Below are 12,283 nucleotides of genomic sequence, written 5' to 3' on the forward strand. Positions count from 1 at the left end.
ATTGAAAAGTTCCTTTTAGATGAATTTTCCAGAAATTTGAAGTATATTTTTATATGGCAAAAGTATGTTAAATATTTCTGACCTATATCTTTTTTTTTTATTATTTACCAATCTTCTTAAACAGTGGCTACAGAATAAGAACATTAAATATTATACACATTATTATACAATAGTGCCCAAAGGATTGTTAAAGTTTGTAAAGTTATTTGAGTCTGTGCTGAATGATTCAAGAGAGCTCTACTTTTTTTTTTTTTTTCTCCTGTTTTTTATAGTTAGCTATCCCCCTCAGGCTGAAACCATTTTTTGCTCATGTTACTGTGCCTGCTCCTAGTAGTCTCTCATCTTCCCTATTTTACTGATTTGTTGCTTCTTTGCTGGTTTGGTAGATCAACCCATTTTCGTTAAAATCAGGTTTACAATAAGATTAGAATGTGTTCTAAGCAAGAACCTAAGTAATTTTCTCTTACACGTGAGATACACACACTTCATCCATAAAGTTCACAGCATCTGTTCTGATTTCTGTGGGAACTTCATTACTTCCTAGTTCTCAACTATATTCTGGTTTTTGGAGTTGCTGAATAAATTACCTCAGAACCTAAAAGAGGATAAATGAGGTGGTAATGTGCTGGGATCAAGGGACTGCGGAAGTACGTTCTGAGCGCGGGTGGCTTTATTCATTCCATCAAGAATGCCAGTGGAGCGTGTGAGCCTGCAGTCTTCTCACTAGAGCTTATCTCACAGGGTTATCGGTACTGGGCTGGCATCGGAGTCCTCCAGAGCTGTGAATCGGCACTGACTCACTATCGTCTTGTTGCCAATCACGGTATCTATTTTTTTTTGCCTTTCACCTTATCAAAAGAAACAAAAAACAGAATGGAATTAACTTCAAATACATCTGCTTTTGTTGTACTACTTGAAATAATCATGATCGACTCTCTTACGTGGAATGATCTTTACACTAGTTGATGAAGATCTCCTTTCCGTGTGTGCGCATGTGCACGCGTGCTCTGGGTACCACTTATTTAATATTATTTAATATTTTGTGGAAAAGACTTGCTATTTTGTATAATCTATAGATTACTGTTAGCATAGCATCTGTCAGTGTTGCGCAGCTGAAATTCTACTCTGTGGAACAATCCTTCTGACCTTCCTCCATGTTATTACTTCATCCCCGTTTCAGTTGCTAGTGATATCTCGCTGACAGGAGGCTCAGTAGTACAGAGAATACGGCTGCCTGACGAGGTGGAAAATCCAGGAATGAATAGTGGAATGCTGGAAGAAGATTTGATTCAATACTATCAGTTCCTAGCAGAAAAAGGGGATGTACAAGCACAGGTATGTGTTTAAACATCTCATGGTGTATGTCACTGTATTATATATTACAGTCTTGGGGCAAACACTTGCATGCATAAAAACATTTCCATTGCTCTGAGCCATTATTAACTACATGTTAGAATCACCTGAGTAGTACCATTTTTGAAAGTACCAAGAATCTCGGACTGTCAAGACGTCCCCACTTAGATTCATCTAGGATGTAGCCTAGGCATTGATAGTTCATAGAAGCTGTCCGGGAAGTTGCACCATGGTTGAAAGCTGCCGCTTGAACAGAACAGTGTCTTACTGATGATGAAGGCTCTTATTGGAGTCACCAAGGATGAAAACTGCCACTCTCTAAAAGTTTCTGGAACTTTTGGAATTTCAGATGCCCTTCAGAGCCATTTACTCTTCATGTTTCTTTTGTTCATTAATTTTCTCAAGATCAAGGACAGAAGTCGTCTTTTTCAATGTAAATTGAATGTTATATCCGTCAAAGTACCATGTATAATTTGTTATTTCATGGGCTGATAATCCTGATATAAAAAGGAGGACTGCCTTTTTTTCTGTGCAGTTTAGAAGTCTTTTCTGGTTTAGATATATAGAGAGATGATACTTTCTGAGAACAATTGATTTTAAAACTTAGCAGAAGGGAATCCTATGTTAAAAAAAAAATGTAGTGAAAAATACAAATTTTAGTTCATGGAAATTATAATATAATATATAATTATAAATTATATAATTATAATATAATCTTGTCTAACTAAACATCTTTCTTTTATATCAGAAGCCAGTTAAAATTCAAAACCATCTAAATGCCCCAAAATAGGGAATTATTTAGCTCAACTATGACACTTCCATGTAGTGGAATTTTATGCAACCATTAAAAATTATGTAGAATACTACTTAACTGTGGAAAGCTGACTTCAGTGTATTCAGTGGAAAACTCAAGCTAAAAAACTCCATGTGTGGTATAGTATATAATTCTGTTCTTTTTACTACTGAAACTACAGCTTGAATACAAAAAAGTACATAAATCTGAGGCATACAGCCCCCTGCTTGATCACAAGTGAGCCTCCTATGAAGCACAGCTAGCATCCCAGCAGTCCCCTCTGACCTGACCTCTAACACTGTGGACCATTTTGGCTTGGTTTTGAATTTATGTTTAAAAAAATTGAATTTTATGTTTAAAAAAAAATCATACTGCATTTTTTGGTATCAGCTTCTTTTGCTCAGCATTATGTTTATGAAATTAATCCATGTGTTTTCATGTAGCTGAAATTATTAATTCACATTGCTCCATGGTATTTCATTATATAAAAATCCCACAACTTATTTACCCATTTTACTCTTCCCAGATTTGGGTGATTGCAAATAATGCCCTGTTCATATTCTCTTGCATGTCTTGTGCATCAGTACTGTCTTAAACTCCTATAACTTGATAGATCTTGATATGTGGTTGAATACATTTTCTTGCTATTGTAGTTTTCATTACATTCAGCTCAATTTTCATTGTTATTTCTTCTGATCATGTGTAATTTTAGAAGTGAATTGCTTAGTTTTCATATAAAGGGAAGATTTATTACTTAAACCTTTCTGTTGATTTCTAGCTTAATACACTGTGGTCAGAATACACTGTACGGGGGCGCCTGGGTGACACAGTCAGTTAAGCATCTGACTCCTAGTTTTGGCTCAGGTTGTGAGATGGAGTGCCATGTCAGGCTGCACACCCATTGTGGAGTCTGCTTAAGATTCTCCCTCCCGAGAGCGCCTGGGTGGCTCAGTCAGTTAAGCGTCTGCCTTTGGCTCAGCACATGATCCCTGGGTCCTGGGACCGAGCCCCACATCAGGCTCGCTGCTCAGTGGGGAGCCTACAATTAAAAACAAAAAAAGAAGAAGAAGAATATGCCATGTATGATTTTATTTGTTTTGGATTTGCTGAGACTTGCTTTATGGTCCATTGTTTGGGCAAATATTGTTTACTAAAGAGAATGTAAATTTTATAGTCTTTGGTTGTATCATTCTTTCTGTGTCAGTTGAGTTATGTTTCTTAATCCTGTTGTTCAGATCTTGTGAATCCTTACTAAATTTGCCTCCTTTTTCTATCCAGCAATGAGACAGCATTGTCTAAATTGCCCACTTTGGTGTGAATTTGTCTCTGTCTTCTATTTCTGTCAATTTTGATTTATGCATTTTAGGCCATGTGGAGTGCATATAGACTTAGTACTGTTATCTTTTTGTTAAACTAGCTTGTATATCATGAAATGTCCTCTTTTATCTCCAGAAATGTTTTTTGCTTTAAATTGTACTTTGTCTGATACTAGCTAGCTATGCCACTTTCTTTTGGTTAATATTCATATGGAGGATCTTTTCTATCTTTTGTACTCAACCTCTAATGTTTAAGGTACGTCTCTTAGAAGCATATCGGACTATTATTTTTTAATCCATTCTGACAGTCTTTTAATTAAAAGTAATGAATAATATATTTTTGTTTACATTTTCTGTGTTGCTTGCTTTCTTTCATTTTGCTTTTCCATGCTGCTTCATATCTCTTTCCTTACATTCTCTTGGTTTCATTGTTTTTGCTATTATACCTCCTCCCCTCTCCTAAGGTGATAGTTGGACTTTGTTTTACTACTCTTTTATCAAAGTCTAATATAAATGAACACTTTTGCCATTTCTTGGACTTTAGACAACTCTGTATGGTTTTAATTTTATATATTTTTGAATCGTGCAAGATATTCTTACATACAGTGCATATAATTTAGATACATTCATAAGTTTAACTTTCCATTGCTCTTTATTTCTTACTGTATCTTCAGGCTTCCCGGGATAATTTGCCTTCCTCCTACAAAACATCCTTTAGTATTTCCTTCAGAGTGGGTTCACTGGTGACAAATTTAGTTTTAGTTTGCCTGAAGTTGCCTTCATTTCATCTTTATTTCAGAAAGATACCTTGTAATTAAAAGCAGGCATTTTCAGTTTTTAAAAAATGTAGGTTAAAATAGAGTAATATCTTCAGGAGTTAAGACTAAGTCTTCACTTTTTTGAATTCTAAAGAGAAACCTTTTTATGACCAAATGTTTTCTTATTGGTCTAATTTAATGACACACCAGTTGCTTCCATTTACTTTTGCTCATTTTTGTTAATTTTCAGGTTGGTCTGGGGCAACTGCATCTGCATGGAGGGCGTGGAGTAGAACAAAATCATCAGGTAACTTTCTTGTTCCCAGGGCTTTGTACTTCACAGTGTAGAAGGAAACAATGCTCTAGATATATTTCTTATCAATGACAGTATCAAGTTTGTTACTTAGACAGTCATCACAAATGATCTTTCAAGATCCAACTAACCCCTGAAAAAACTAAAGACTAAAAATGTGACTATTGAGGCACCTGGGTGGCTCAGTGGGTTAAGCCTCTGTCTTAGACTCAGATCATGATCTCAGGGTCCTGGGATCAAGCTCTGCATCAGGCTCTCTGCTCAACAAGGAGCTGCTTCTCCCTCTCTCTGCCTGCCGCTCTGCCTACTTTGGTCTCTCTCTCTCTGTCAAAAAAATAAAATCTTAAAATTAAAAAATAAATTGATTGATTAATAAATAATAAAAATGTGATTATATCCACCTCATAATGGTGGGAAGGGTTTTTTAAATTCTGAAATCTAGTTCTCAATATTGCCAACAATACATACACAGTAACTTGGTTTCCTATAGGTATGTGGTAGAAGTTTGTCTTAAAATTTCTATTAGAAAATATTTCAAGGGTGGGATGCCTGTGTGGCTCAGTTGGTTAAGCGGCTGGCTTCAGCTCAGGTCATGATCCCAGTGTCCTGGAATCAAGTCCCACATCGGGCTCCTTGCTCAGCAGGGAGCCTGCTTCTCCCTTTGCCTCTGCCAGTGCTCGCACTCTCTCTCTCTCTCTCTGACAAATAAATAAATAAAATCTTTTAAAAAATAAATAAATAAAAAAGAAAATATTTCAGGGGTGCCTGGGTGGCTCAGTCAGTTAAGCATCTGACTTCAGCTCAGGTCATGATCCCAAGGTCCTGGGATTGAGTACTGCCTCGGCTGCATGCTCCGCAGGGAGCCTGCTTCTTCCTCTGCTTATCTCTCTCTCTCTCTGTCTCTTATGAATAAATAAATAAAATCGTTAAAAAAGAAAATATTTCATAGAACTGAGGAAAATCATTGTTGAGTTTGTGAGAAATTAGGAGTATACAACTATAGCAATCAGATCTGTATCCAGCTTTTGTGCACTTTATGCCCTAAATCTTGCTCATCTCTTCACTTGTATCCATCGGTACACCTTGTGTGAGTCATCTCCTGCTTGCATTTCAAAAGCAGTAGCCTGTGTTTGTAAACCACACACCTTGTGGTTCCCTTGCTTTAAATTCTTGAGTGGTCCTGGGCGCCTGGGTGGCTCAGTCGCTAAGCGTCTGCCTTCGGCTCAGGCCAGGGTCCTGGGATCGAGTCCCACATCAGGCTTCCAGCTCCATGGGAAGCCTGTTTCTCCCTCTCCCAGTCTCCCTGCTTGTGTTCCCTCTCTCGCCGCGTCTCTGTCATTCATAAATCAATCTTTCTATAAATCTTTTAAAAAAATAAAATAAACTCTTGAATGGTCCATAATTGCCAGTCGCTTGAAAACCAAAACTTTTATTTAACATGATTTCCAGGATTTGTACCAGTCTCTGCTTAGCTCACCAGTTCCTTGCTTTCTGAGTCACAAGCACGTGGACCTTTTCTCAGGTCTTTGAAAAGGTGAAGAAACTACCTCGGGATTTCTGGAATGCTAGTCCTTCTGTCTAGAGTGAATATTATCCTGCCTCCTTTCTTTACGTAGCTAATTCCTACTCATCCTCTAGAATTCAACTCCAGTATCTCTTCCCATAATGTTTCTCTAGACTCCTAACCCCACTCCAGAATAGGTCATGTACCACAGTTACGATTTCCGAAAATCTGTATTTGTGGCCGTTACCCATTGTAAATTTGCTAATTATGTAATTAAGGTTTTTCCTCTGCTAGAACGTAAGTTACAGAAGAGCAAGACTTTGCCACTTTATTCCCAGCACCTGACAATGCCTAGCACATAATGAGTTATTGGTAAATGTTTGTCAGACTAATAAAACTATTACTCTGCCATAACAGTTAAATATTCTAATTAAGGTTATTTCATTTCCATATCCCATCAACTTTAAGACGTAGATGATAACAAGATACACTTATCACTTAAAACTATACCAAATATCCATGCTTGGTTTGTTTGTTTTAAGTCAGGAGGCATTTTGACTACTTTCATTGTCTTTAGGTCATTCAAATATGTCATTAGGCCAGATGAACTGGCTAATAAAAATGTCAGGTGAGAGAACAATCTGCTGCATGCCTTTTATACAAGTTTTGGGATATCCTTGGTATGTGCTGCCTACTTGCAAAACACCTACACTACAATAAATTTTTTCACCAGCTTCTCAGAAGGATAAAAGGAGTTCCCAGTACAGAACTGCATTAATTCATTAATGTGCCTGCTATGTGCCTGTTCACTGCTAGGCATTCAGAATCCAATGCTAGATAAAATAGCTTTGGTCTTTTTGTCTTTGCAGAGCTTCAAGTTTAATAGAACTAGAATATTAGATTTTTTTTTTAAATGATCACACCAACAAACATGTAATAAATTGTGATTGTTGTTATTAAGGAGAATGAAAGGGTCCAGTAAGGTTAATAAGCAGGAGGTGGCGGGTCCTGAGGCAGGAAGGACCAGAGTGCAGAGAGCAAGCTGAAGAGTACTGAAGTAAGCAGTGTCTGTTCATGCCAGTAGACCCCCTGCAAAATGTCAAGGGACTGTAAGGACCAGCATGTTAAGTGTTTTGAACTGTTGCTTTGGGTGACTGAAGACTAAAGGCAAGGAGACCAAGGAGGGGAGTTCCAGAAGGTCAGATGTGAGATAATGTAGCTTAGCCTAGGAGTGTAGTGGAAGATCATGGGTTGATTCAAGAGGAGTTGGGTGGTGAAAGTTTACAGAATTCAGTGATGGATTGGGCATGAAGAGGGGTGGGTACCTGGAGCACCCAAGATATGTCATAATGCAGTTTAAACTGAGATGCTGCCATATTAGAAGATTTTTTTGAATGTTCCTGAAATGATTATTTTGGTTAAAAGCGAAAGGCAGATTCTATAAAAACTAATTATTTTAATAAATTCTTTTCTTACAGAGAGCATTCGACTACTTCAATTTAGCAGCTAATGCTGGCAATTCACATGCCATGGCCTTCTTGGGAAAGGTACTGTACACCCTGTGAACTCTTACATAATAACAAGAGGTATTTACATAATAAGCAGATGTTGTAGTTACAATCTACAGTTTACCAAAAGTAAACTGGAAATAAAATTTCCAATATAAGGATATTGTGTCTTATGGCAAGGTAAGTGCGACTTCCAGGCATTTTCTTAGGTAACGTAAAGAAATAACATTTCCTCATGTATGTTAATTTCCTTTTGAAGTTAACTATCATTGAGGTGTGTGTATCATATGCAATAATGAGGACTTTTTTTCTTTATGCTGTGGGGGTTTGTTTGCTAAGTCTGTCATAATTGCCTGTCTTCCAAATGAGTAGAGGCAACAAACAAAGAGTTTGTTGGAATCTGTCCGTAGGCTTTAATCATCTTCAGTGTGATGGCCATCACCCAGCCGTCAATGCAATTCTTTTCTAAGCAAGGAAAACACTCAAGTCTAGAGACCTAACAAATAGATTCCATGTAACATGCCACAGTTTCAAAACTTCCTTTTTCATTATTTTGAAAGCAAATACTATATAAATCAGTGGATATTTTCATCCATAACTAAATCCTAAGGTTAGGGTGCTCAGGTAGAATAAATCTGTCACAAAGGTTCTTACAAATAGAAAAATCTTATCAGTATTTGCCACATAATCACAACCAGTTATTTGGGGCCTGAGAACCAGACATGTGGACGTCCCCGCTGTTATTGCATCAGAATCGGTATTCCCCATCTATTTTTGTTAAGCCTTTAAGAACTTTCCATTCTAGCCCTTTCAGTTCTTGTTCTGAATTCCTAATTAACCCCATCTCAGAAAAAGATTTTCATTGCCGTTTTCTAAATGTATACGTGGATGAAAACAGCCTCAGTCATTCTGCTCTTCTTTCTCTTGGACCTTTTATCATGTTCTGTACCTGGTATTCTAGTCATTTAGTGCTTGAAACCTTAAGATAACCTTTCAGTTATTTCTTTTCCTGAACCTAAGGCCTACCCTAGTTCTTACCCTGAGGGAAGTCGTGGTGGAAGAGAGAGGGAAGTGGGCACTGTCAGTAGCACCCTTTCTCTCGTGTGATCACTGACCCCAAGCAACTCTCCAGCCATTTGACTGCCCTGGGATAGAGTGAGAGAAAAGATTCACCTTGAATAAAAGGTTTTCTCCTCCTGAGATTGATCTGTGAACTGACTTTAATATATTCATGTTTATAGAAAAGTAACAAATTTGTTATGACAAAAAGGATATAATAATATTGTTTACTTTAAAGGTTTTACTTTTAAATTTAACATATCTGATGGGGAATTTTAAACTGTTCCAAGATTTCAGGATACTTAACAAAAACCAGAATGAGATGAGATAGAAATACATTATAGGTGAGAAGGGTATAATTTTTAATAAAATTAGGTTCTGTTTTTCAGATGTATTCAGAGGGAAGTGATATTGTACCACAAAGTAATGAGACAGCTCTTCACTACTTTAAGAAAGCTGCTGACATGGTAAGACCTCATGACTCAGTGTATTGAAATGTGTGCCATATTATTATTATTTTAATAAGTAAGTTTATTACACTGAAGGATTAGTCATAACCAACTCGTGCCTGAAATGACTGAAAGCACTTATGTAGATGAGATTAATGGGAATGGACTGGCTAGAAAAAAAATATTTCCAATAAAAAGCAATTTATTTGGGGGGTGCAAATGATTGAATATTAAACCTCTGTTTCAATTTCATTGAGAAGTTTCCTCATTGGAGAAATACTGATTTTACTAATGCAGAGAGAGAGATTATGATTTTGCCCTATTTGTATTGCAACTTGAGCTTTCCTTTTGGAAAGTACTGGGTACTTTTGATAATCATAAATATACAACTTGGGCTTTCTTTGCCCCAGAGAAAACTATATATGAATTTTTTTTTATTTATTTTTTTTATTTATTTGACAGACAGAGATCACAAGTAGGCACAGAAGCAGTCAGAGAGAGAGAGGGAAGCAGGCTCCCGCTGAGCAGAGAGCCTGATGTGGGGCTTGATCCCAGGACCCTGAGATCGTGACCTGAGCTGAAGGCAGAGGCTTAACCCGCTGAGCCACCCAGGCGCCCCTATATATGAATTTTTAAGACTCTATGCCTCCAGTGTGTACGTTTATTTCCTCACCGGCTATGTATTACTTTAGTTCCAAATGTCAGTTGAGTATTTCCCAAGGGGATGCTGTGACACTTTTTAAAAGATGCCTCTACCCGTCCGAGTTTAGTTTGAATTTTAGATTTTTCTCTTTCAGGTCTTAAAACAATTGATTATCTTTGTTTTGTGGCACTCCAGTAATCTTAAGTGTTATCTTTGCCACCTGATCCCAATATTGTTGTTTTACCTGGTGGTTGACTTTACAGGATGGCATCTTCCTTCTTTATTGGGGAGGGAGGTTACCAATGAAAAATTACCCAAAAAGTGACCTACTTTTAATTTTAAGAAGAAGAAATACAGTAGTCATGTTTTCTCTCGTAAACTCGTGGAACAGGTGGTCATAAGGTAAGTCACTAAAATTTAATTTTAGATAAATGTACTATTTCCTCTTTTTCAGCAAATTACTGAAGACCCCCTCCCCCCCAAATCTCTGAAAGTCAGTATTTCATTTAGCCTGATGGGAAGGAGAAGTTTGAATTGAAAAACGCAAAGACATTTCTTGAATATGCTTGTAAATCACTACTTTGGTAGTTATTTAATCTTGCCTGTTATTTGTTCTTTTTTTTGTTTTGTTTTCTAATGAATCCTTTCACTCTTGTCTCTGGTTTGCAGGGCAACCCAGTTGGACAGAGTGGACTTGGAATGGCTTACCTCTATGGAAGAGGAGTTCAAGTTGTAAGTTTTTAGTCTAACATTCTGACTTAGGCTGGCAGTCAGCTGGTGAGGTAGGGAAGTATCTACTGAAATAGGAAAAGCTGAAACTTTTACTGTTCTCTGAGTACCCAGTACCCACCATCCTAACTGCCTTCTTCGAATGGCTCTGTGTCTTGCACTTTTACTGAAGATGTGAAGCTGTCTGTCATGCTGTCTGTGCTCTCTCCCCCACCTATGCTTCCGTCTCTCCAAGACTTCTCCCTCCCGGCTTCTTCACTTGAGCCTAAGAAAATGCTTGTTTCTCCCATTTCAAGGGAGAAAATCTTTCTGTTTTGTTCCTTTTCTTCTAGTTACTACTTCTCTTCTCTCCAGTCCTTCACTACAAAGCCAGGTTTCTCCAAAGAGTGAACTGTATTAATGACTACCACTCACTTTTTAGCTCTTAGCAGTCAGACTTCGGCCCCAGGTAACCGCTCTCTGCAGGTCACCAGTAACCTCCCAAATGTCAACTCCTGTTGACTTTTTGATTCTATGTCACTTAAACTCTTCCTGCCCTGGAATTCTGCAGGTTCTCTTGGTTTTCCTAGGCCATTGCTTCTCATTCTTCTGTACTACTTCCTCATGTTGTACGCCCCGAGAGTCTCCTTGCTGCCCTCTTCTCTGTATGATCTTTCCAAGTCAAATGTATTTAATGGGCCTGTAGTTAAGTTTAGGATTCTAATCTATAGGTGTTCCTTAGCAGAGAAAACAGTAGTGTGTTCTCATTTTGATTCCTTCTATCATTTTAGGACACAAAAATTCAGTACTGATCTTTGTTTTAATTTTTCTCCATGGATAGGTATAATATTTGAAATCTAATAATCATACAGTATTTGATAAGCTACACAGGGAAAGAATGAATGAGGAGAGAATAATTTTCCTTATTGAATGTTAGAAAAATTGAGGTTTCAAAAAGATTTTTTGGTTAATAGGAAAGATACAAGTGTTTCTCAAGTTCTAGTCTTGTGTTCCAAGGTTTTTCCAAAGAACCAGAATGAGCATTATGTAGGCTTTTTGAGAGTGAACAAATGAATTGTTCACAGTCTTAAATATATTAACTCCTCTGTGATATAGACTACTATCTGTATATTATAAAAACTAGAAAAAGAAGGTAGTCTTTTTAATGGCTCTTTGAGAATATCTTGTATGTGTTTTGTTAACTCTTTTTAATGAATGACTCTTCTAACTTCTGAGTAGATCAGCCTTTTGAGTTTTCTCATCGTGTGGTCATGTGACCTGTTTTCCTGCAGAATTATGATCTCGCACTAAAGTATTTCCAGAAAGCTGCTGAGCAAGGCTGGGTGGATGGGCAACTGCAGCTCGGCTCTATGTACTATAGTAAGTAACATTGGCATCAAACGCTGGATATCCCAAGACCTGCATTACTCATTACCCACTAGATGCCACTGTGATATGGAAATGAGAGCTATCTCATTCTGGCTGATGAATATTCTCCCAATTCAGTGATTTGTGCATCTCATTTTTCATTGTAAATTATGCTAATCTGTATTAATATACTAATCTGCATTAGTAAGATTCACATCTTTCCTGAGTAAGAATTCTGAATTTCATTTAATTTTACTCATTATGTAAGGCTTCTCTGGTGCTTCAGCTAAATCTTTTTTAAGACTATTTCTGACCTTTCGTGTGATTTTCGTTACAGATGGCATTGGAGTCAAGAGGGATTATAAACAGGCCTTGAAGTATTTTAATTTAGCTTCTCAGGGAGGCCATATCTTGGCTTTCTATAACCTAGCACAGATGCACGCCAGCGGCACAGGTGTGATGCGATCGTGTCACACTGCAGTGGAGGTAAGGGCTTTTCCACAGACTCATA

The 12,283-nt window shown here is 37.5% G+C and overlaps 1 protein-coding gene across 1 annotated transcript in view; it reads left to right on the forward strand.

The window, feature by feature from the left end:
* Window positions 1-12,283, forward strand: part of SEL1L (SEL1L adaptor subunit of ERAD E3 ubiquitin ligase) — a 54,656-nt gene that overhangs the window by 28,986 nt on the left and 13,387 nt on the right. The window contains exons 9-16 of the mRNA XM_032344778.1: window positions 742-823; window positions 1,181-1,335; window positions 4,471-4,527; window positions 7,516-7,584; window positions 8,994-9,071; window positions 10,366-10,428; window positions 11,697-11,784; window positions 12,110-12,258. Of these exons, the coding sequence (XP_032200669.1) occupies window positions 742-823; window positions 1,181-1,335; window positions 4,471-4,527; window positions 7,516-7,584; window positions 8,994-9,071; window positions 10,366-10,428; window positions 11,697-11,784; window positions 12,110-12,258 (741 nt within the window). The remainder of the gene's footprint in view (window positions 1-741; window positions 824-1,180; window positions 1,336-4,470; window positions 4,528-7,515; window positions 7,585-8,993; window positions 9,072-10,365; window positions 10,429-11,696; window positions 11,785-12,109; window positions 12,259-12,283) is intronic.

This window comes from Mustela erminea, chromosome 5 (assembly GCF_009829155.1).
Source record: "Mustela erminea isolate mMusErm1 chromosome 5, mMusErm1.Pri, whole genome shotgun sequence".
Taxonomy (NCBI): Eukaryota; Metazoa; Chordata; class Mammalia; order Carnivora; family Mustelidae; genus Mustela; species Mustela erminea.